Raw genomic sequence first — 22376 nt, forward strand, 5'->3', positions numbered from 1 at the left:
GCCTCACTAGGGAACTTGGCCATGGCGATTCTGCTGGACGAGGAGGAGGAGGAGGAGCTGTGGTGGATTCCCGTCCCCACGGCGCAGCAGGGCCGCTGCCGCAAGGTATGCATTGGAGGCGCGCTGTGCTCCGTGCTCAATGCAGCGGTGGATTTTCACCACCATCGTAGGTATTGTTGGAGCTCCGTCGCTGTCTCTCATGAAGCTTCTTGTTTTGGCTAGTGCGTCGGGATGGCCTCTTCCAGCTCGCCAGCGCTCTTGGAGCGGACAGCAAGAGCCTGGTACCATTGGTCACACTCCACAATCTGGGGAGCTCCACGAGCACACACGGAGCACACACCGAGGAGAAATCCAGGCCGGCCAAGCCGAATGGATTTGTTTTCAGCAAGGGCCTGGGCTTCGCGGGACAAGTATTTGGCCTCTACTCGAGCTCTCGCAGCTGCCTTGTGGGTGTGGAAGAGAAGCGGTACCTCAAAGACCTTCCATTCTCTTGCTCTTTCGTCAAGAGGTAGGCTCGCATGCATCTAATCTCCTCTTTACAGGATTATGGTGCTATGGTGACAGGTTTCTGTCCAAGATACTTCGCGTCGAGGCTTCCAAAGGCCCAGCGTTTCACTTCTATATCAATCACGATGATGCAAGTATGCTTTGCATGTCCTAGGTGAAATAGAGAGATCGACACAAGCCTCGTCGCTAAACTCGGTCGTGTGTTTTATCTTGTGTCATGCCAGAGGCGTATCTCAATCGCTTAAAGGTGCCCGACATGGAGATTGGTTCCGTTCCCTTGCATCTCGCATATAAGTTCTTTAAGGTAAAAAGTTCTTCAACACTGGTTTCTTTCTTTGTATTAATACGTTGCTTGTTTTGCTCACAGGAAAGGCCTTCGCTGTTTAGTTTCATTCCTTCGAAAAAACAGGTAGCTGCGCTGCGCAGCTTATCAAGTGACAACTCACATCCATGCCTGCAGGTAGATCTTGCCAAAACCATTATAAAGAAGGAGCAAGGTGGAAAGGCCGCTCAACAATTTCAAGGTGTTCCGGTGTTCACATCTCACTGTTTGAGCATTCTTGTCGTTGGGCCTAGTGGTGCGCGGTGGTACGTTAACGTTTTCTTCCTTGAGTAAGATATAATGCCGTGGTACAGGTTCAGGCCACATTTTTTTAAAAAGGAAGAGCTGGACGGGGTGATTAGATCGTCTATGGAACATCACTATCAGTCACTGATTCGAAATCGACGGGCTCGAAGACACAATCAAGTGAGCGACTTCCCGTCGGATATGGCTGAAGATGACCTCGAGATGCTGGAGTCACAAGACGTATATTTGCCTAGCGAATTTTCGTACTGATAAAATATTCTATGTTCACAGATTCAGGATTTTGTAGAGGACATGGACGAATGGAGCTCTGTGCTCGAGTCGATCATGGCCAAGGCTGCACAGATGTATTTTCAAGACACCTTGGATAGAGCCATTTTTGGGAACAAGTGGTGCAGAATGCTAGCCGGAATCCAACCGAGCTTTCCCATCTTAGTGGACTCATTCGAGCGAAGGTACTCTTGAAAGCTGTTCTCACAAGGGTCATATCGTGCTGCTTACAGGGTGACATCTGAGACGGAGAATGCCGTTGTCAGCCACCACGAACAGAAGAAACCTCACAAAGGTAAAGAAGCTCTTCTTGGATTTTGGTTCTGACTGCTGTGTTTTGTTTTTTTGGCAACAGCCAGTGGATGGTTTGACAGATTGGGACTCAACTTGCCAGCTCAAACGTGCGTTGATCCGCTAATTTCTATATATGCGTTCCCACTGACGCTGTTATCGTTCTCCAGGCCCGAAGACGAGGAGGAGCTAAGCACGCAAACTCCACATCTAACTGTAGTCGCCGGCATTGCTGGAAGTTCCACAGACCAGGTGGTGAAAGCCGCGTCTTCTGCGATTCAAGAGGCCAGAGACAAGATTGAGAGGAACGAAATGACTCTGGAAAATCTTTTCATTGCGGACTTGGGTGGTCCTCATATATGGTCCAATCCCAGCGCGGGGCTGTCCGGACTTGGAGGAGGATCATCTGACGAGCGTAGCGAAGCATAGATAACTGTCAGCTGTGCTGGTGGTGTTTGAGCACATCGCGGACCTCGAACGCAGTCCGGCTTTGGACAACAATGTCATACATGTGTGTCGTCTTCAGCTTGGTGAAGTCCGCCGGCAGCGAGATGAAGTATGGCCCGTTGACGCTGCGAAAGTACTGCCGGCTCTCCTCCGCCTCGGAATCACACCTCTCCCATCCCAGCGCGAAAAGCTTGTCCTCGAGCAGATCGAAAGACGTGATGACTTCGTTCGTGGCCCGGTACACGAGCTGCTTCTTTGGCGGCTCCCAAGCCTTGAAGTTGTCCAGCGGTTGCTTCATCGGATTCCGCACAAGCGTGGCCACGCCGTCTCGAAACAGCCACACACCCGACATACCACCACACTCCCTGGAGAGGAAACGTTAGAGCGCTCAAGCTTTGCGAAGAAATGAAAAGGAAAGAAGCTGCGAACAGGAGTGAAGTTCTGCGAACCTGAGTCGACCCGCCCCAAGCCGAGACTGCGACTGACAAGGAGATCACAAGCGCGAAAAGCAAAGCATTGCTCGGTGACAAAGTCAAGAGAAAAATGATTGCGCGAGCCACTGTAGGCGCCGACTAGTGAGGGAGCGAACGAGAGGCCGATCCATTTGGAGCCCACGACATCCCAGAAAGGTGACGCATCTCATAATTCCCCCACTCAGCTCGCGGTGCCCCGCTGGTCGGATCCACCAACAGATAACTGCTTTGCTCCAAGTACACACGTCCGTACGATGGCCCACTAAGTTGTCACCCGTGCCGCCGAGGCCGAGAGGACCGCAAGCCCGCGGTTGAGATCGACGAGTGCCTCCTCGCACTCGGACACGAGCTTCTCGAGGGAGCCGTCGGCGCGAGCAGTGGTAGCAGCACCATCTTCCACGGAGGTGGCGGTGGGAGAAGTTGAAGTTTCAGAGACGGCGGCGATGGCTGCATGCGAGTCCCGCAAGCTACGAAGGTTGCGAAGCAGCTGCAACCACCGGAGGATTGGAGGGTTCAGTGCAGTTGATTGGTTTTCACGTCTCTCACCTTGAGGAGGAGTTTATACGACTCCAACAGCCGGTTCGCAGCCGGTCCCAATCCATGCAGCTGGGGCAGCTCCATCGTGTGTGTCCAGGGTCGTATTTCCTGCGGGGTATACGTGATCACAACAAACATACATCGTACGAGAGCGAAAGAAAGAGGGGGAGAGCGCGGGCACCTTTGAATATATATGATTGAATACTTTGGCGGTCTCGAGGAAAGATTCCAGCTGCGCCTTTAATTCGTTCCCAGCCTCGGAATGGTCTTCATTCGGGTTGTAGTTTTGCTGGACCAATGGCAGAACTCAGCGGTTTTGGATCCGAGTCAAAGCAGCACATGAAGCTCAAGCATTAAAAAACGAGAGGAGAAACCCACCTTCGAGGCCAGATCATCAACAACCTGCTGGAGATCGGCCAGGTGCTTGACATAGTCGGCGAGTTTGTTTTCTAGCTCGGACACGTCCGGCCTGCAAACAAAGTCAAGGTCGAGCGTTAACCAGACAGACACAAGACGCGTCACTTACACTGGGAAGCTCGTCTGGATCTGTACGTCGGGCGGGAAGAGCTTGCATTCCTCGGAGAAAACTTGGGCCTGCTTCTCCGAGATAGCATCAAGGAACTGGATGTCCTTGGCAACCTGGTCATCCACACTATAGGCACGCACGAAACGAGGATGAGGGTGGTGGCGTTCATACGGGTTTGAGAGGAAAGAGCACCAACCTCCATTCCGGATTGTCAGCGACGCAGCTCGCCTCAACCAGGTTGACAATCAAGCGCAGCATCTCGGCACGACTTTCGTAGCTCCCTTTACCCTGTGGTGGAAGGAGCATTGGTTTGCCGGATCCACAAAATCCACACACTTTAAGCCAGAGTTACCTGGACAGCGTCTAGATCCACAGTCGGTGTCAAGCCCAGAAACCTGGCGATCTCAGCTAAATCTGCGAAAGAGATGAAAAGGTCGTCGCCTTTGCCACAATCACAATCTGGATTCGAGAATGGGCTCACGCTGTGTTCGCGTAGATTCTTCGTCCCGCTCGGTGCCATCGCCCTGTGCTCCTTGCTGCGTGAAAGGCGACTTATCCCCTAGGAGCCTAATCAAACACCAAATGCCAAGAGAGCGTGGCGTGGAAAGGGCGAGCAAAGCTCAAGAACTTACTTGAAGAAGAGCCACTCGAGCAGCGCATAGCGCTCCAGGCCGGCGTAGAGCAGCGATTGCGCCGGCACCGAAGCTCGCGGGTAGTCGAGCGCCATGAGCTTGCTCTGGACCTCCTCCATCGCAAATGTAGATGCTAGAGCTAGGGCAAGGCGACCATGGAAGAAGTCTCAATCTTCTGTTGCTTTTACCTATAATGTATGTATGGTTGCTCCCTTCTACAACCCAGGAAGGAGAACAAGAACAAGAATCCAAAATCCAAGAATGTGGGATGCGATCCAGCGATGGATCGCGCCGGACCACCGGTGCTCACGAATCTCCCTCTCCCCCTCTCTCTCCCTCTCTCTCTCTCTCTCTCTCTCTCTCTCAGGCCACCATGGAGAGCGCGAGCGCCAGTTGCGGGTGGCGATGGCGGTAGCGGAAGAGATCATAGGGAGCCCAGAGGCTGTCGAGCGGGCATGGCGTGCCCGAATCCAGGCGCGCCCATGGCTTGCCCTTGCCGCTCCAATGCAGCAAGCTCACTGGCCCCGGGTGGAGATCCCGGCAGCTGCCCACCACGCAGTCCCCGCCCAGGCCGTGCTGGTTCCACCGGTGCTCGATCGCCTCCACCTCGCCCGCGAACACCAGCAAGAAAGGGGGCAGCGATCCCAGCTCGTAGATCTTGCTCTCCTTGCGCACGTCCATCCAGGCCTCGAGCATGGCGGTATAGCCGCCGCGCCGCCACGCGCGCAAGTCCATCACCATGACGCCGGTGTTGAAGTAGCAGGGCGTGGAGGACCTGGCCGCGAAGGTGGACGCCAGCGTCTCGTTGCTCCAGAAGGCGGGCGTGAAGTACCTGGTGAAATTGGCAGCGCAGTACTCCGGGGCGCCCAGGACGTGGCCGTCCCGGAGCTCCGTCCGCCATAGCTTGGCAATGTCGTCCACCACCACCACATCGGAGTCGAGGTAGATGACGCGGTGGATGCACTCGTCCAGCATCGCCGCCAGGTAGTTCCGCGCGTAGTTGAGGGGCTGCTCGAGGTCGGAGCGCACGCTGGAGGAGATCCGGCCGCGGACCAGCGCCTCCTGGAACTCGTACGCCTTGAACCTGAGGTACGGGAACGTCTGCTTCACCACGGATTGGAGCGCGTCCATGGGCAGCTCCTCGGGATGGTGATCATGCCCGGGCGACGCGATGAGGAAGTGGAAGACGATGCTCTCGGGGCAGACGGCGTGCTGGACGATGGAGAGCACCGCGGCCATGGAGCCGCGGAGATAGGCGCGATCCAGCGTCATTGCTACGTGAATCGCGCCCGGATCATGGCACCACCCGGGCCGCTGCGCTGGATCTAGCCTCTGCCGCGGGCACTCCTTGCCGTTTCGAAACGCTGGAGCCTCGTGGAAGAGCTGCTGCTGCCCGAACTGGGAAGATCGGATGGCCTCGGCCGCGGGAGCCCACGAGTGCATCGCCGGCAACAAGATGGTGAGGAGCACCAGCAGCGCCCACACCATAGCTGAGCTCCTCTCGATCTTCCTGATCTTATAACTTCCACCACTTTGCGAGAGCTGCGATTGGAATCCTTGGTCCTGGCGATAGAGCTAGCAACCTAAAGGGATGGATCATCCTGGGGGCCTAAGTATACGCGGCCCCTAAATTAAGAGCGGCGTATATTTGTAGCTGCATTTTGGCTTTCGAATCCAATGGCTTCCTTGGATAACAAAAATGGGAAAATTTTATAGCTCCAGGGGGGAATGGAATATCCACCAGCATAATCTCCCTCTCTGTTTGGTGCCAGATTTCAGATTTTCGGGTTCTTCCTTTTTCCCATGTCTCTCTCTCACATCAAACATGCGGCGCGGCAGCTGTAGCATTTTCCCCTCTGTCCTTTTGGAACCGTACATTGCGTACGTACGCATTAGGGCGAAATAGCTCTGCGCCATCCGTCGCACTCAGCACTGTCTGCGTCACTATTGAGCTGCATCCCGGTTGGCTCCTTTGACCGGCGCTGCGTACGCTCTGGTCAACTCAAAGACCGCCGCAGCCATTGTCCGTGGCATGAAAGGTGGCCATGCAAAAACAAAGCAATGTAAATTTTTTGCCCGGCCAGCCCACGCTGTTTTGTTTGCCCGGCTAGCTGGCTGGCCGAGTTCTTCACTTTCAACCAAAGTAAGTCTTGCTTTGATTTGCGTTGAGCGTCTACAGTACGCCAATTTCTTGTTGCTCGTCTCCTCTCCACTGAGCATAAATAATTGCGGAGAAACTTTCGGTGATGTTTACGTTGAGCTCGCAAATGTCAATCCATTTAGTCGGACTTCTGCGGCATACGCATAGAGGAATCCCAGCTTCTCCCTCTCTTTCCCTTTTCTCTTTTCTCTTTTAGTAAAGAAAGGGAAAGCAGAGTTGAGGCTGTATCTGAGCGAGCGAGCCCCATGCCCAGCCCCACTGGACATAAATTTGCATTTTCAACTTCATAAAGCTAAGCAAATACGAAGGCAGAGATTATCGTGCGGTATAAGATCCCATTGTGACCAGTCTTTTGAACTCTACCATCACTTAAGATCCCATTTCGATCGATCTTTTGAGCTACGGATAACACAAAGCGGTGCTTCTTTATTTTTAGATTTCCAGGCAACCACCATCTATTGTTTGGTGAGGGGGTGCAATCCATTCCTTGACGACTCGGCAACAAACGGAGGAGGAGGAGCCCTTCCCCCGGGAATTGGGGAGGTAAGCGGAGTTCTTCTCTCTATTTTTTTGCGTTCCTTTCGTACGCCGCCAGGGCAGTGACCAATCGCGGAGCAAGGGCAAATGTCCGTCCCATGCGTACACCTGATCCTTTCAACAACCATCAAATTCAGAAGATTTTCTATTCCTCCTCTCTCTCGATCAGGAATGAAAAGGCTGTCGCACCGCCAGCCAGCACCCACCTCGGATCATCTTTGGGAAATATCAAAAACCCCACCCATCCAATCCAATCCAATTCAATTCAATCGTGATCTCAGTTAGAAGTAGTATAATAGTTCACGTGGAGAAGAGAGCGTAACCACATCTCTGCGATCTTTCCACCGCCTTTGTCTAAATGCGGCGGCCGACGCAGCTTTGCCTGGATCAAGCACCCTGAATCACGGAGATCAAGCATCCGGGCATTCAAACGAGACTTCGCGGTTGGAAGCGAAGTCGTCGGTCCACTGTTGCAGTGCTCTGTTTTAGGGCGTTGAATCTTCTACTAGGGCTGTACTTTGTACTAGCAATCGGCACAACGTGTGTGTACTGGAGTACAGTTGGCGTGTTGCGCCCGGCTCTAGCCGAATAATTCAGCTATCGATAAATCCTATCTCATTCCCATGGTTTGGAAGTTCAAAGGTTCTAAGTTGAAAGCTTGTCTTAGGTATGGCGCGATGGATCAGCGCCGCCTTGCTGCTGTGGGCGGGGATCATCCTCCTCCACATCGGCGCGGCGCAATCCCACGGCGGATCCCATGACGATGATGCGGATGCGGATGCTGCTGCAGCTGATCACGATTTGCGAGACAAGGGTCTCATTCTCACCAAGGTATGGTGCTTGATCATCGCGTTCGTGGCGACCTTCTTGTCTGGAATCTCGCCCTACTTCTTCCGCTGGCATTCGTCTTTTCTGGTGCTGGGCACGCAATTCGCCGGCGGTGTCTTCCTGGGCACCGCGCTCATGCATTTCCTCTCCGATGCCAACGAGACATTCGAGGAGAGGACCAGCAAAAGCTATCCTTTTGCTTACATGCTCGCCACCGCCGGCTACTTGCTCACCATGCTCGGCGATTGCATCATCTCCAGCGTCTACTCCAGGACCGATGCTTCTCGCCACCACGCTGATCCAGCCAAGCTACGCGATGCCGAGGCCGCCACCGCCACCGCTGGTAAGTCATCGCTACGTGCTTTCCTCATTTCCACTGAGATCCTCAGAGAAAGGCGATGATCTCACCAAGGAGGGTTCTACTGTTGTAAGTGAAGCCGTGTTTCTTCTAGGCCGACACTGACAAAATGCTGCAAATTTCCAGGAGGACAACACTCTCAACATGAAGAACATCGTCACCGCACCCGCCATCGTCAAGGAGGCGTCCTTTGGCGATAGCTTGCTACTCATCATCGCTCTTTGCTTCCACTCGGTGTTTGAGGGAATCGCGATCGGCATTGCAGGCAAGCTGGTTGACGATCCATCTCATGCGTCCCCGTGATCGATTGTGCTTCGCAGCGACCGAGAGAGACGCATGGAGGAATCTGTGGACGATATGCCTTCACAAGCTCTTTGCCGCCATCGCCATGGGAATCGCGCTGCTCAAGATCATGCCCAACAGGCCCTTGCTCTCCACCTCGCTCTACTCCTTCGCATTCGCCATCTCCACGCCGATTGGCGTCGCCATTGGGATCATCATCGACTCCACGACTCAGGGAGCGGCCGCGGATTGGATCTACGCCATCTCCATGGGAATCGCGTGTGGAGTTTTTGTCTACGTAGCCATCAACCATCTCCTGGCCAAAGGATTTGTTCCCGATCGCGCATCATTCTGGGACACACCATTCTACAGATTTTTGGCGGTCGTGCTTGGCGCCGCCGTCATAGCGGTGGTGATGATCTGGGACTAGAACACTACACACTTTTTCACTTTCGAAAGGCTGTCACACTTTTTTTTATATACGTTTAAGTGTAGAGAGATTTGGTTCTTCACTGTACGGTGTCGTCGTCCGTCTCAAGAGCTGCTGCCAGAGAGCCAAACGTTGGGTGCGACGTAAGTGTAGCCTTGGAACATGTCGATATCGGCTGCTCGAGGAGTGGACGCTGGAGAATCCTGCGCCGGAAGCGTGGTCCACTTCTCGTCGAAGTTTGCAATGCAGGCCCGGCCTTGGACGACCGGCACAAACTTTGGCTGGATCAATCCAGCGTCCAGTTTGGTCCAGTTGATACACTTGAACCATTTGTGCCGCTTGATATCGTAGCTCCCGTTCCCGCCACTCCCGAGTCGCTTGCTGGGGTCCTTGTGCAAGAGCTGCAAAGAAACAAATACGATACAGTCATGCTCTGCTCGCCTCCATAGACTTCCATGCTACGTACCCCTTTTAGCAGAGAATGGACTTCACTTGACAAGTATCCCGGGAGTTTGAGCTTCCCTTTGATTATCTCTTGCTGGAGCTTGTTCTTGTTGCGATTTGTGAATGGGGGCTGCAAGAACACGACGTGAACACTTGAAAAAGGAAACGGATGGTTTCTCTTACCATGCCGTGTAGCATCTCATACACCAGGATTCCAAGGCTCCACCAGTCAGCTGACTTCCCATGTCCCTTTGAGAGTAAGATCTCGGGTGCCATGTACTCAACCGTGCCGCAATAAGAATTCGTTCGATCCGATTCCTCAATCTCTTTAGCCAGCCCGAAATCAGTGAGTTTGACCTGTGCCATCAATCCAGAGTGTTAGATTTCGAGTAGTGCCTCGACTCGAGTAGCTTACATGGCCGTCAGCGTCGAGAAGAATATTTTCAGGCTTTAAATCCCTATGTACAATGCCTTTCGAGTGTAGATGTGCCACTGCGCTCACAATCTCTGCCGCATAGACGCGGCAGAGATCCTCGCTGCCAGGCAAGGAAAGTAAATGCTAAATGCATGAAGGAAGCGAAAGACAAAGGTACCTGAAAGTCCCCTGGCGATAGAGCTGGAAGAAAAGATGGCCGCCATTTATGAAATCCAGAATGAGATACAGCTTCGTCTTGGTCTGGAAGAACATTCAGCAAACCACAAAGCAAAGCAAAACTCGAGTACCTGGAAGGAGCATCGCAGCTGAACGATGAAAGGGTGCACGATCTTGGTCATGATGTCTCGCTCGGCCTTCATGTAGTCGACATAATTCTTCTCCAGCACCTTGTCCTTGCGCATCACCTTCATGGCATAGATGTCGCTACTTCCCTTCAAGCGGACCTGGAAAACTTTCCCAAAGGCGCCCTGACCCACGAGATTGAGCAGCTCAAAGTCGCCAGGCCCGAGCTTGCGAGTGGTGTCGTCGAATTCCTGCTGCTGCTCCACATCCACAGCGTCGGAGAAGTCGGAGTCCTCACCAGCATCGTCCCCGGCCGCGCATTCCTCCAGCGGGCAGCCAACTCTCAAGCTGGGACGAGGAGACGGCCCAACCAGCGAGTGTGACCGGCTACAAATGACCAGCGTGTCGGCGACGTAGTGGAGCTCCGGCTGGCCCCAATCCGCAGCCTCGCCCTCCTTGACGGATGGAAGTTGCCCAAAAACGTCCGAGAAGTCGAATTCCCCGGCATCGTCGGCAGCAACAACAGCGTCGAGGCGCGGAGGGCGCGAAGGAAGAGGGATTGACACTGCAGCCGTGGTGGCCGTGGGCGCCATTTTATTCCCTCCCCCTCTCTCCTAGCGATCTAGCCTCCAATCTATCTAACAGCAAGAGGCGCGCCCGAGGGCGGCCTTAGATCAACATCACTTACATCGGGCTAGCGTGTGGATCGCTCGCTCCTAGCTCTCGTCCACAAACCCTAAGTCACTAAGTTTTTATCCGGGGGCATATTCTCCTACACTTTCCAGCGCGGCAGGGATCCACGACGATTCATCCTACGGCGGAGAACAGCCCACGCGATGATCAAACCTTTTAACATTCCGTGTGATGTGCTAGAACAACAACAAAGCAAAATAGGCAAAATAGGTAGAACTGGCTTGATGATGATCCTCAAACGTGGCTCGCCACTGGAGGATTGGTGCTGCTGGTAGATCCGAGGAAGGAGAGGAATCCAGCGCCGCCCTCTTGCTCGTCCAGGAAGAGATCGTCGGGAACTCTAAAAGCCCCATGAAGGCTCACCGCGACCGCGCCAATCGTGAGCGCCGACAGTAGCAGCGATCCCACGTCCGAGAGGAGGAACACCACCACGACCGAGACGATCCCCATGAGGATCATCACCTCGCGCTCGCTGAAGCTCCGATTGAATAGGACGACGGGCTCGGTGCGGACGAGATAGAGGTAGTACCACATGAATGCCAGCACCCCGAGCGTGAGGAGCGAGAGAGGATGATAGACCAGGCTCGCCGCGATGCAGCCCAGCACGACCAAGATGTAATTGATCTTGAAGTAGCCGATGTTCTTGCGGATCCGGCCCAGGGCGTCGGAGAGGGACTCGGGCTTGGCCAGCGAGTTGCGATCTACAAGCTCCTTCCACGGCCTGCGCTGCGCAACCGCCATCTTCATACCATCGGAGAGACGGGAGAGGAAAGCCCGAGCCGCTGGCGTCGGCGCCAAGCTCTGCTGCTGCGTCGCCACACTGCTCGCCATCATCGCCTCCTCCTGGATCTAGCAGATCTACGCCTTGCCCCAAATAACCCTAGCTTTCGAAGACGCGTTTATTTCCGTTATTAGGGTTCTTGGTGCCTGGTCATTTCAAAAACGTGGGCGGAGGACTGCGATCCAGCCGCATTCTCAAGGCGCCGTGCGTGCCTGATGGAGCTGATGTTGTGTGGATGCTCGCGATGCCCTAGCGTCCTCGGCAGTAGTGTGTAGGGCGCGCAGCAATGGCGGCAGATGCCGCGGCCCCGATGGGAGGCCTGTTTCTAAATCCCGAGCATCGATCGTCAAAGGTATGGAAGGATAATGTCAGCACCGATGCTCACGGCACGCCGTTTGCGAGGAAATCACTGGCGATGGAGGACAATGAGGACGCGGAAGCGCTCATGTGGGCAGCGCTGGAGGAGTTCCCAGCCTACGAGCGCCTCCGCATGGTTTTTTTGGACGAGGCGGAGAAGATCCCGGTGGATGTGAGGTACCTGAGCAGGGGTGAGAGGCAGCGGGTGTTGGAGAGCGCGTTTGCCACCACCGATCAAGACAATCTCCACCTCTTGCAGCGGCTCAAGGAGCGCCTCCAGAGGTCGGTGTCCATCGATCGATTCTTGGCTGCTGGCTTTCATCTCGGCAGAGGAGGAGGAGCTCACTGTAGAACTACTGACTTGACAGGGTCCGCATTGCGCTTCCCACGGTGGAGGTTCGCTTCGAGCATCTCCGGATCAGTGCTGATGTTCACGTTGGATCGAGAGCTTTACCAAGCCTCACAAACTTCGTGAGGAATTTTGTGGAGGTAACTGGCTTACTTTATCGATTGAGATCAAAGACCGCTCTCTTTTTTTCTTCTCAGGACATGCTAGTTTCTATGAAGATCATGTCATCGGACAAGAAGGATTTTAAGATTCTCAAGGACGTGAGTGGGGTCATCAAACCCGGAAGGTGAGCTGCTTCATTTACCTCCATTTCTCTTATCTTGGTGCTGGATTCCTTCCTTGCAGAATGACTCTTTTGCTGGGACCGCCTGGAGCTGGAAAGTCGACGTTGCTGGTGGCACTCGCTGGAAAGCTTGAAGCGGATCTGAGGGTGTGTCCTGGTTTGCTTTCTTTTGCGGTAAACTGTCTTTTCTGCTCGCAGGCAACCGGTACAATAACTTACAACGGCCATGGCTTCAACGAGTTTGAACCCCTGGGAACTTCTGCGTATATTGGTCAAGAGGACAACCACATTGGAGAGATGACTGTCCGAGAGACACTGGATTTTTCTGCTCGCTGCCAAGGTGTTGGCTACAAAAACGGTGCGTAGTAGCAAAAACTTTGGCGCTAGATTCTTACTCCTTGGATCTTTTCCAGAGATGCTAACCGAGCTAGTCGGCAGAGAGAAGGAGCGACACATTCACCCGGATCCTGAAATTGATGCCTTTATGAAGGTCCGGCCGTCTAGATTTCAAGGACTAGTCTTTCCACTAAACTTTATGGTTACAGGCAATGGCTGTTAAAGGGAAAAAGCACAGTATGGCTACAGACTACATGATGAAGGTGCTTGGCTTAGAAGTTTGTGCCGACACTTTGGTGGGGAATGAAATGCTTCGTGGCGTCTCAGGAGGGCAGAAGAAACGCGTGACTACAGGTTACAACACCTTCGCTTGCTTCATAGTCAAATGCCTCAACCAAGCACAAGAGAACTCAGCAACTTAAGAACGTCTTCCTCACAGGTGAAATGGTTGTGGGGCCGAAAAAGACGCTTTTTATGGACGAAATCTCGACCGGGCTCGATAGTTCCACCACGTTTCAAATCGTCAAGTGCGTCAGAAATTTTGTTCATTTGCTAGAAGGGACAGTTCTGATGGCGCTTCTTCAACCTCCTCCAGAAACGTATGACCTTTTTGACGACGTGTTGCTACTGGCTGAAGGATACGTAGTTTATCTCGGTCCGAGAGAGAGCATACTACACTTTTTCGAATCGATGGGTTTTAAGTTGCCCCCTCGGAAAGGAGTTGCTGATTTTCTTCAAGAGGTATTGAGTTGCTTTTGGTTCCCTGTTCTTTTCTTCTAACAGTTTTTCCCTACAGGTAACCTCGAAGAAGGATCAGAAGCAATACTGGGCAGACAAGAGCAGGCCATACCAGTACATTCCAGTCGCGGTGTTTGCCGAGGCATTCCAAGATTATCAAGCTGGTAAAGACCTTAGCGCGCACCTTGCCACCCCTTATAACAAAGCAGGCAGCCATCCTTCGGCTCTGTCGAAACGAAAGTATGCAATGTCAAGCTGGGAATTGTTCAAGGCATGCACCCAACGAGAAATCCTCTTGATTTCACGTCACAGATTTCTCTACATTTTTAAAACTACTCAGGTAAGAGTTCAATTTCTCTCCTCCTCGTGATCTTCTTATTGTTTTCCTTTGTTTCAGGTAGCCATAATGGCAATAATTACGGGCACGTTGTTCCTTCGAACGACAATAGAGCCGACTAATGAAATCTACGGGAATATGTACCTCGGCTGCTTGTTTTTTGCGCTTATTCATATGATGTTTAATGGCTTCTCCGAGATGGCCATCACGGTTCATAGGCTTCCTGTCTTCTACAAGCAGAGAGATAATCGCTTCTATCCAGCTTGGGCGTTTTCGTTGCCGAGCTGGTTTCTAAGAATCCCTTACTCGGTGGTGGAAGCGGTTATATGGTCCTGTATTATATACTATTGCGTAGGCTTCACACCAGAGGCTGACAGGTATTGGCACAACTTTTCTGTGTTACTTAAGCTGAAAGTTGATGTTTTGTCCCCAGGTTCTTCCGATACATGTTTCTATTAATGCTGATGCATCAAATGGCATTGGCAATCTTTAGACTGATTGGAGCTCTTGCTAGAGATATGGTGGTAGCAAATACCTTCGGTTCATTCGCTCTTCTTATTGTATTTTTGTTGGGTGGTTTTATTATAGCTAGAAGTAAGTTTTGGCCTTTCTTTGTTATTTTATTTCGCTGCGCTGGCTAACTGTCTGCTATCACAGATGACATACATCCTTGGTGGATATGGGGGTACTGGCTTTCGCCTCTCTCTTATTCACAGAATGCCATAGCTGTGAATGAATTTCTCGCTCCTCGATGGAACCAGGTTTAATTTCGTTGAAGCTGAGAGTATTCTAATTACTCGAGCACTCTTGTTTTGCAGAATGTTGCCACTGGATATAGAAAGCTTTATATCAACATAATGAAGCCAAGAGGATTGTTTTTGGAAAGTTGGTGGTACTGGGTGGGAGTGGGCGTGCTGATCGGGTATATGCTCTTGTTCAACCTGGTTGTGATCCTTGCGTTTGCGTATCTAGATCGTAAGCATTCTCATTCTCGGTTTGGAGTGCTAAGTTAATTGATCTGGCGATTGTAACAGCGCTGGGGAAACCACAGGCTGTCATCCCAGAGGATCCTGTTGAGCCACCGTCACTTGAAGCTGCTGTTCCAGGTAGGGATCGACGCTTTCTCTTGCCATTATATCATCTCAGGTTTATTACTCGTACAGAAACAGCGACAAAGAGAACGTTTCGATCCGATGGGACTCCGGAAATGACCCTGGATGTGGCTGCACTGGAAAAAAGAGATTCAGGCAAGAAGAAAGGAATGATCTTGCCATTTCAGCCTTTGTCCTTGACGTTTTTGAAGATGTGCTACTACGTCGATATGCCTGCTGTAAGTACGTGTTTTTTTTATCTCTTGCTCTCTGTTGAGCACTATTGTTTGTGGCTATCAGGAAATGAGAAGCCAGGGCCTGACTGACGCTCGACTACAGCTTCTTCGTAATGTGAGCGGTGCATTCAGGCCTGGTGTCTTGACTGCTCTTGTCGGTGTAAGCGGTGCGGGCAAGACGACGCTGATGGATGTTCTTGCTGGGAGAAAGACGGGTGGATATATAGAAGGTGATATACGAGTATCTGGCTACTCCAAAGTTCAGAAGACTTTCGCTCGTATTTCTGGATACGTGGAGCAGACGGACATTCACTCCCCTCAAGTGACCGTTTACGAGTCTTTACTGTATTCCTCGTGGCTACGGCTTCCACGAGAAGTGAACAAAACTACCAGATATGTAAGAGGGATTTTGTTTTTCGGATGGTTTTGTCTCATGTTGTTTTGGTTGCAGGCGTTTGTGGAAGAAATAATGTCCCTGGTGGAGCTGGATACGCTAAGAAATGCTCTGGTGGGCCTTCCAGGGAGCACCGGTCTCTCTACTGAGCAACGGAAAAGGCTGACCATTGCTGTGGAACTCGTGGCCAATCCTTCAATAATCTTTATGGATGAGCCCACATCCGGACTGGATGCTCGTGCTGCCGCGATAGTGATGAGGACAGTCCGAAATACTGTTGATACAGGGCGCACTGTAGTTTGCACGATTCATCAGCCAAGTATTGACATCTTTGAGGCTTTCGACGAGCTCTTGCTGATGAAAAGAGGTGGTCGTGTCATCTACATGGGACCGCTCGGGGAGAACTCTCAAACGATGATTGATTATTTCATGGTATGCCTTGCATGCGCTTGTCAGAGGCTAACGCTTGCATAAAATCCACAGACCGTTGAAGGCGTTCCAATTATTAAAGACGGATATAATCCTGCAACATGGATGCTTGAAGTAACTAGTCCTGCGGCAGAGGCGCGGCTGAAAAAGGACTTTGCTGACATTTACTCTGTTTCGGATTTACACAGGTACATCAGTCTTGTATATGATCAGTCTTTGATAAAATATGCATCATTTCTCTGCAGGGAAATAGAAGAGCTTATCGAGGAACTGAGTGTGCCACCACCTAGTTCCAGAGATCTCTCTTTTCCAACGGAGTATTCTCAGGATTCAATGACACAGTTTAAAGCATGCTTGTGGAAGCAAAACTTGACGTATTGGCGCAGCCCAAATTACAACGCTGTTCGATTTTTCTTTACTCTGATTTGTGCTTTGATTTTTGGCTCCGTTTTCTGGGACATAGGAAGCAAAAGGTACAGTCTTTGATTACAAGTCAACAAAGTTTTTCTAAACCATGTTCTTTTGCTCCCAGGGGTAGCCAACAAGATCTGTTTAACGTCATGGGAGCTCTCTATGCAGCGGTGTTGTTTCTTGGGATCAATAACGCTTCAAGCGTACAACCGATTGTCTCCGTTGAGCGCACGGTCTTTTATCGCGAAAGAGCGGCTGGAATGTACTCGCCTTTGCCGTATGCCTTCGCACAAGTAAGCACAAGTAATTTCTATCTTTTGCACTGAAGCTCGAGTGCTTCACAGGGTGCCATCGAGATCCCTTACCTTGTACTGCAAACTATCATTTACGGCCTCGTCACATACTCAATGATCCATTTTGAATGGACTGCCGGTACTGCTAGTGAGTATAAATTGGTGGCCTTGGAATAATGATGCGCTGTTTTTTGCAGCCAAATTCTTTTGGTATTTGCTCTTCATGTTTCTAACTTTCACGTACTTCACGGTTTACGGGATGATGGCCATTGGCCTGACGCCGTCGCAGCAACTAGCAGCGGTCATCTCTTCTGCATTTTACTCCCTATGGAATCTTTTCTCCGGGTTTATCATACCACAGCCTGTGAGTATACATTTCGACACTCCACGGGAACTAATGCTTCTTTTTTCTACTCTGGCAGCTTATCCCTGGCTGGTGGGTCTGGTTCTACTGGATCAGTCCAATTGCCTGGACTCTATATGGCCTGATCGGCTCGCAGTTAGGGGACGTCAAGGAACGTATGACTGCACAAGGCTATGGTACGATTCAGGTGGACGTTTTTTTGCGGCACTACTTCGGCTTCAGGCACGATTGGCTTGGATATTGCGTTGCTGTCCTTATTGCCTACATCGTGGTTTTCTGGTTTGGGTTTGCGTATTCCATCAAGTACATCAATTTCCAAAAGCGCTGACCCTGGTGCGTTTTAATACTTAGGTACCTAGTGTTCTGTGGGATCCGGGGAGGGAGGGGTGGGGGGGGGGGGGGGACATTTGGGAACGTTTGGCCTAAAAGGGCCGCTGTACAGCGCAGTTTGTTGTAAAGCAAAGCAATATTCATCTCTGGGGCTGCCACTGGTGTAAGTAAGAAAGTAAGATGCGAACCATAGTGTGGTCTTGTTCAGGAGGGCTGTTGAAGACGAAGAATGAGGTGCTGGAAACGAGCACGAACCAGTCCATGTTCGTGTTTGGCCTTGGTTACACAGGGGTTGAACTTGGAAAGCAACTTCGTACCAGGGGATGGTTAGTGTTCTTGTTTGTTTCAAAGTTTTGTTTTTTACCAATACTCGTAAGACTAGCAGGACGGTTTCTGGGACTTGCCGCAGCGCGGAAAAGAGGAGGACGCTGGAAGAATGTTACGGAGTGGATGCTTACATTTTCGGCCCTGGTGTCAGTCTCGAGTAAGAACCATGTCTTTTTCGCCTGAACTGAACTTCGGTGTCGTTCCCCAGCAACGGTGGCTTGGAGGCATTATACCAAGCAACTCATCTCGTCAGCTGTGTGCCTCCGGACCCGGATACACTGACAGACACGGTACGTTTTGGGGATTGATGCATTTGAGTATGTCGTTGCTCGCAGGTCTTGAAAATGCACTTGGAGGACATAGAAGCTCGGTGTCGTGCACTTCGCTGGATTGGATACATATCTTCCACTGGTATATTGGTTTTGTGACTGTAAGCTTTGTGATTGACTCACTTACGTTTTGGAGGAGTATATGGCGATCACCGAGGCGGCTGGGTGGACGAAAGGTCAGTATTTTCTAAAAGAAAGCTTCTGTTTTATAACTAAACCAACAAAGCAATTGCAGCACGCAGGCGAAGCCAGTGGATCGAAAGTCAAAAGCGAGGGTTGCCGCCGAGAACTCGTGGCTAGAGCTTCAGCACAGTAATGCGTCAGTGCAAATTTTCCGAGCTGGTGGAATCTATGGTCCTGGTCGGAGGTAATGCGATATTGTTCAATCTGAGTTAGTGGTTTTTTTTGTTTCCTTTCCAGCGTCCTGGATACTTTACAAGGCGCTAGGCAACTAAGAGTGAGTGAAGCGAGGCATTCCCGTCGCTTCACCTCGAGAGTCCACGTCTCGGACGTGTGCCAGGTCCTGATGGCGAGCATGGAGTCACCACATTCCGGGTAACTCAAAACCGGTTGTCAATCCAACTCTAACTTGGTAGCAAACGCAGGAGAATCTACAACGTCGTCGACGACGATCCGGCCCCGAGATCTGAGGTTGCGGCCTTTGGAATGGAGCTCCTGGGAATGGAACTTAAGGAAGAATCGCCAGGAAATGGAGATGGAGGAAGCGCGGCGGCGGAGAAGCGCGTGATGAACAAGAGGATCAAGGAAGAACTGGGAGTGGAGCTCATGTTTCCGTCGTACAGGGAGGGTCTGGCTGCCGTGGTACGGGCGGACAGCTAGCCAGCCAGCCGGCAACGCACTGCCACGCGTACAGTTAAGGACCATCCAGTTTAAGTTAGCACTAATTAATTCGCCCTTTTTCTTTGCTAAAGAGATTTCCTCTCTCGCGTTTCGCCGGCGCCGTGGAGAGGCGGCGGGGATGGCGCCACTGTGATCTCCAACGCCCGGTCGCGCGATCCAGCAGCTCCGGCACAGGATTCTATCGCCGTGCATTGTGATGCGCGGCGGATCTACGAGTTTGTAGCGCATGCACGATTGGCATCGGGGAATCGGCCCTGGCGAGGTTCCATGGATGCTTTTCCAGTGTCGAGGATCAGCTCCGCGAGCACGGCATCGACGTCGTCGTATCGCTTCTTCCATGGATCGGCAGAGCTGAGGTATTTGTTTCCAAGGTCGAGGATCGCGGCGAGGAGTAGCCTCCAGGAGGCAACCAAGGCGGATGAATTGGCGATCAACGGGACGCGCCTGGAATCCTCCAAGCTGAACGGAAATCCCGGCCAGGAGTTGCAAAAGGGCGGCGCTTCCTCGCTCAACACGGTGCTGGCAGCCATAGCAGCGCTCCTGGTGGCATCGCCTCGGCCTTACAGTCTGGCGCTGGAATCTCCAAGGCAGGGCAGGCTCGTGGAAGGGAGGCTCGTCTATCGCCAGACCTTCGTCATTCGATCGTATGAAGTCGGGGTGGACAAGACGGCCTCCATAGAAACACTCATGAACCATTTCCAGGTGAGTGAGCTCTCTCAGTGCTCCTCTTCGTAAGCTCTGGACAAGTGATCACAGAGTTTCTAGTGATGGTTTTCCAGGAGGTTGCGTTAAACCACGTCTGGATGTCCGGGCTTGCTGGAGATGGATTTGGAGCAACGCATGCAATGATCCGGCACCGATTGATATGGGTGGTGTCGAGAGTGCATGTCCAAGTAGAGCGCTACGCTTCATGGTATGCTCACTTTCTTCTTTTGTTCCAGACTTTGTGACGATCTTTGTGGATCTTTGTAGGGGCGATGCGATTGAGATAGATACTTGGGTGGACGCGTCGGGTAAAAATGGCATGCGCAGGGACTGGCTCATGCGAGATTACAAGTCGGGCCAGATTTTGGCCAGAGCAACAAGGTGTGCTGTGTGAGATTTTGATTGTGATGGAAACATTGATGAGCTTGTTCTTGCAGCACCTGGGTGGTGATGAATCAGACGACGAGGAGGCTTTCTAAGATGCCCGACGACGTCCGGGAGGAAATAACTCCATTCTATCTCCAAAGACGCGCCATTGTCAGAAACGTCTCGCACAAAATCACCAAGGTCGATGGCGCTACACAGTTTGCCCGCTCGGGTTTGACAGTGAGTATCCATCTCACTTTCCTTTCTCTTTCCTGCGCTTTTTTTAAAGTATCATCTTTGCATTTGCAGCCAAGGCATGGAGACTTGGACATGAACCAGCACGTGAACAACGTAAAGTACATCGGATGGATGCTCGAGGTGAGATTTAAAAGATTTTAAAGTAGAAGCCGCGGTCTCTCTAACTCGCTCGGGTTGTGTAGAGCGTGCCTCTCTCTATTGTTCAAGACCACGAAGTATCGAGCTTAACTTTGGAGTACCGGCGAGAATGCGGCCAGAATGACGTTGTAGAGTCGATGACCTGGGTACAACATGCAGATTGCTTGATCGCGGACGACAATTTGGAAACGAAGACAGCGAACTTTGGCGGAAGTGGCGAGGAGACTGTGGAGCAGCCGCCGTGCCTGCTTCACCTCTTGCGATTGCAGAGTGACGGCTCAGAACTCGTAAGAGGGAAGACCGTGTGGCGGAGGAAGAAAAATCGAGAAGCCTGATGCGTTTGTTCTTCTTTCACGTAGCCAAAATAAGAAAGAGAGATTTTTGGTTCTATCTCCGACTCTCTTCTCTCCTTTGGAGATCGAGGAAGATGTCCTCCATGTCTGGTGAAGCTTTGAGTTTCTTGAGAGCGAGCTGTCCGCAAGCTCCATCGATGTCCTGTCCCATTTCCTGGCGGACGGTCGTGCGGATCCCAAACTCTTCTCGGACGATCTTCTGGAAGTGGTGCACGCGATCCGCCGGAGTCGCCCTGTAGTCGCCAACCACAAAAGTGTGGTTGTAAGGGATGAGATTGAGCACCTGCAAAGCCAGCCATGAAATCTCAATCTCTGGGACGAGAAACCAACCTGGAGAACTTACAACTTTACGGTCTCGCAGCAGGCACCCGAGCTGACGAGCGTCTTGAGAGGAATCGTTGACATCTTGCAACATCACGTACTCGATGAAGAGCGTGCGATTGCTGCACGGGAGAGAGTGAGTACTCACACAACTGGAGCTTCGAGCTGGAGCTCACCTTGATGCTTGATACGCATCCACGGCGGCCATGAGCTTGTCAAGCGTGAAGGCCCGGGAGGCTGGTACGATCTGGCAGCGCAGTGCTTGAGTGGGAGCGTGGAGTGACAGCGCCAGGTTCACGCCAGGGAGATCGCCTGCTAGCGAGAGTATCCGAGGCACAATTCCCACCTGGAAGGAAAAGATGGAGGCGCTGAAACAAGAGTTTTGTTTGAGACTTCTTACAGTGGAGATGGTGATACGACTTGGCGACAGGCCAAAGCAGCGTCCAGTGAGTGTTTGCACGGCTTGCACCACCGAGTTATAGTTGTTAAGAGGCTCTCCCATCCCCTGCTCAATGAAGAAACAGTGCGTGAGATCTGATAGGACTCCATGGAGGAAACGCACCATGAAAACAATGTTCCTGATGGGGCTCATCCTTGATGCGTGAACATACTGCTCCACAATCTCTCCCGCGGTCAGGTTGGCCACGAAGCCCATCGTCCCAGTCGCGCAGAAGCTACAGCCCATCTTGCAGCCCACCTAGAAGTTGAAGAACTTTGAGTAGAATCACTTAAAAAAACCAAAGGCGAGATCGAGTCACTCACTTGAGACGAGACGCAAAGCGTCGCACGATCAGATCCAGGTCTCGGGCCCCCGGCGTACTTCCCAGCTCCACCGTGATGCCGCATGATCACTGTCTCCACAGATTGGCCACTCTGTTCTAAGCACACGAGAACAAGCATGAGATAGAAGGAAGAACAACGTAAAAAAACTTTACTTGGAGCTGGAGGAGGAGCTTCGTGGTACTGCCGTTCGCGGAGGTGGAGTGAGCGGCCAATGTGGACGTGAGCGCCTTAAATCTAGTACGCAGCAGTGGATAGAGCGCGCCAGGAAGCCCCGGTACCTGGTGCAATGCCGCGTTTGGGTGATCCATGACATGCCTGGGCACGAACGAGACGATTGAGCGATCGATCGATCCATTCGCGATGGAGATTGTTACCTCCAGATGGTGTAGACGTGTAGCGGCTTGATGCCATGGCGCTGGAGCTCCGCCTTGAGAATCCCCTCGTCGAAAATGGAGCTGAGAGACATTGTCCCCTGTTTCTTGGATA

The 22376-nt window shown here is 52.0% G+C and overlaps 11 protein-coding genes across 14 annotated transcripts; 5 read left to right on the forward strand and 6 right to left on the reverse strand.

The window, feature by feature from the left end:
- The first annotated feature begins 6 nt into the window (after nt 1-6).
- On the forward strand, nt 7-2179 carry LOC9653169. Of its 2 annotated transcripts, none has more exons than XM_024659460.1 (11): nt 7-166; nt 223-508; nt 565-641; nt 732-811; nt 875-916; nt 968-1095; nt 1144-1315; nt 1367-1548; nt 1597-1658; nt 1719-1764; nt 1825-2179. In XM_024659460.1, exons 1-11 carry the CDS (start codon nt 22-24, stop codon nt 2081-2083), a joined length of 1479 nt encoding a protein of 492 aa, XP_024515228.1. In that variant the 5' UTR covers nt 7-21; the 3' UTR covers nt 2084-2179. The 2 variants fall into 2 exon arrangements, with proteins under 2 accessions (XP_024515228.1, XP_024515226.1); XM_024659458.1 differs by having other exon boundaries at nt 62-170.
- Nucleotides 1953-2646, reverse strand: LOC9653047 (flowering-promoting factor 1). Its single transcript, XM_002985478.2, has 2 exons — nt 2551-2646; nt 1953-2466 (listed from the first exon to the last, which is right to left on the reverse strand). The coding sequence occupies exon 2, from the start codon at nt 2451-2453 to the stop codon at nt 2091-2093; it is 363 nt and encodes a 120-aa protein (XP_002985524.1). The 5' UTR covers nt 2454-2466; nt 2551-2646; the 3' UTR covers nt 1953-2090.
- Nucleotides 2626-4615, reverse strand: LOC9653170 (AUGMIN subunit 7). Its single transcript, XM_024659465.1, has 9 exons — nt 4270-4615; nt 4119-4204; nt 3990-4051; nt 3834-3925; nt 3638-3763; nt 3490-3580; nt 3293-3400; nt 3121-3219; nt 2626-3061 (listed from the first exon to the last, which is right to left on the reverse strand). The coding sequence occupies exons 1-9, from the start codon at nt 4386-4388 to the stop codon at nt 2837-2839; spliced, it is 1008 nt and encodes a 335-aa protein (XP_024515233.1). The 5' UTR covers nt 4389-4615; the 3' UTR covers nt 2626-2836.
- Nucleotides 4431-5973, reverse strand: LOC9653171 (probable galacturonosyltransferase-like 6). The gene has a single exon (XM_002985480.2). It carries the CDS (start codon nt 5755-5757, stop codon nt 4633-4635), a length of 1125 nt encoding a protein of 374 aa, XP_002985526.1. The 5' UTR covers nt 5758-5973; the 3' UTR covers nt 4431-4632.
- A 1601-nt stretch (nt 5974-7574) lies between these two features.
- On the forward strand, nt 7575-8947 carry LOC9653172 (zinc transporter 11). Of its 2 annotated transcripts, none has more exons than XM_024659462.1 (4): nt 7575-8138; nt 8185-8222; nt 8280-8418; nt 8474-8947. In XM_024659462.1, the coding sequence occupies exons 1-4, from the start codon at nt 7637-7639 to the stop codon at nt 8863-8865; spliced, it is 1071 nt and encodes a 356-aa protein (XP_024515230.1). In that variant the 5' UTR covers nt 7575-7636; the 3' UTR covers nt 8866-8947. The 2 variants fall into 2 exon arrangements, with proteins under 2 accessions (XP_024515230.1, XP_024515232.1); XM_024659464.1 differs by having other exon boundaries at nt 8191-8222.
- On the reverse strand, nt 8878-10751 carry LOC9653050 (serine/threonine-protein kinase AtPK2/AtPK19). The gene is made up of 6 exons (XM_002985481.2): nt 10033-10751; nt 9903-9985; nt 9725-9845; nt 9493-9666; nt 9332-9439; nt 8878-9266 (listed from the first exon to the last, which is right to left on the reverse strand). The coding sequence occupies exons 1-6, from the start codon at nt 10618-10620 to the stop codon at nt 8970-8972; spliced, it is 1371 nt and encodes a 456-aa protein (XP_002985527.1). The 5' UTR covers nt 10621-10751; the 3' UTR covers nt 8878-8969.
- Nucleotides 10752-10864: 113 nt separating this feature from the next.
- Nucleotides 10865-11583, reverse strand: LOC9653173 (PRA1 family protein B2). Its single transcript, XM_002985482.2, has one exon. It carries the CDS (start codon nt 11552-11554, stop codon nt 10955-10957), a length of 600 nt encoding a protein of 199 aa, XP_002985528.1. The 5' UTR covers nt 11555-11583; the 3' UTR covers nt 10865-10954.
- Nucleotides 11584-11743: 160 nt separating this feature from the next.
- Nucleotides 11744-17490, forward strand: LOC9653174 (ABC transporter G family member 31). The gene is made up of 22 exons (XM_024659469.1): nt 11744-12140; nt 12227-12347; nt 12405-12493; nt 12553-12637; nt 12689-12848; nt 12904-12980; nt 13036-13180; nt 13266-13567; nt 13623-13904; nt 13962-14278; nt 14335-14495; nt 14559-14662; nt 14720-14876; nt 14936-15231; nt 15293-15625; nt 15680-16054; nt 16106-16239; nt 16297-16524; nt 16584-16755; nt 16807-16894; nt 16953-17119; nt 17178-17490. Exons 1-22 carry the CDS (start codon nt 11788-11790, stop codon nt 17445-17447), a joined length of 4416 nt encoding a protein of 1471 aa, XP_024515237.1. The 5' UTR covers nt 11744-11787; the 3' UTR covers nt 17448-17490.
- A 31-nt stretch (nt 17491-17521) lies between these two features.
- On the forward strand, nt 17522-19036 carry LOC9653048 (protein YeeZ). 2 transcript variants are annotated; one of them, XM_002985433.2, is made up of 8 exons: nt 17522-17775; nt 17835-17933; nt 17985-18066; nt 18112-18187; nt 18242-18281; nt 18341-18472; nt 18526-18660; nt 18711-19036. In XM_002985433.2, exons 1-8 carry the CDS (start codon nt 17630-17632, stop codon nt 18943-18945), a joined length of 945 nt encoding a protein of 314 aa, XP_002985479.2. In that variant the 5' UTR covers nt 17522-17629; the 3' UTR covers nt 18946-19036. The 2 variants fall into 2 exon arrangements, with proteins under 2 accessions (XP_002985479.2, XP_024515235.1); XM_024659467.1 differs by having other exon boundaries at nt 18245-18281.
- Nucleotides 19037-19057: 21 nt separating this feature from the next.
- LOC9653049 (palmitoyl-acyl carrier protein thioesterase, chloroplastic) lies at nt 19058-20821 on the forward strand. The gene is made up of 6 exons (XM_002985434.2): nt 19058-19668; nt 19746-19879; nt 19939-20052; nt 20109-20277; nt 20347-20415; nt 20478-20821. Exons 1-6 carry the CDS (start codon nt 19234-19236, stop codon nt 20766-20768), a joined length of 1212 nt encoding a protein of 403 aa, XP_002985480.2. The 5' UTR covers nt 19058-19233; the 3' UTR covers nt 20769-20821.
- Nucleotides 20756-22370, reverse strand: LOC9653051 (probable dual-specificity RNA methyltransferase RlmN). Its single transcript, XM_002985483.2, has 8 exons — nt 22265-22370; nt 22043-22205; nt 21870-21980; nt 21670-21804; nt 21508-21612; nt 21284-21453; nt 21130-21229; nt 20756-21069 (listed from the first exon to the last, which is right to left on the reverse strand). The coding sequence occupies exons 1-8, from the start codon at nt 22354-22356 to the stop codon at nt 20821-20823; spliced, it is 1125 nt and encodes a 374-aa protein (XP_002985529.1). The 5' UTR covers nt 22357-22370; the 3' UTR covers nt 20756-20820.
- Nucleotides 22371-22376: the final 6 nt, after the last annotated feature.

This window comes from Selaginella moellendorffii, unplaced genomic scaffold, assembly GCF_000143415.4.
Source record: "Selaginella moellendorffii unplaced genomic scaffold, v1.0 SELMOscaffold_68, whole genome shotgun sequence".
NCBI lineage: Eukaryota > Viridiplantae > Streptophyta > Lycopodiopsida > Selaginellales > Selaginellaceae > Selaginella > Selaginella moellendorffii.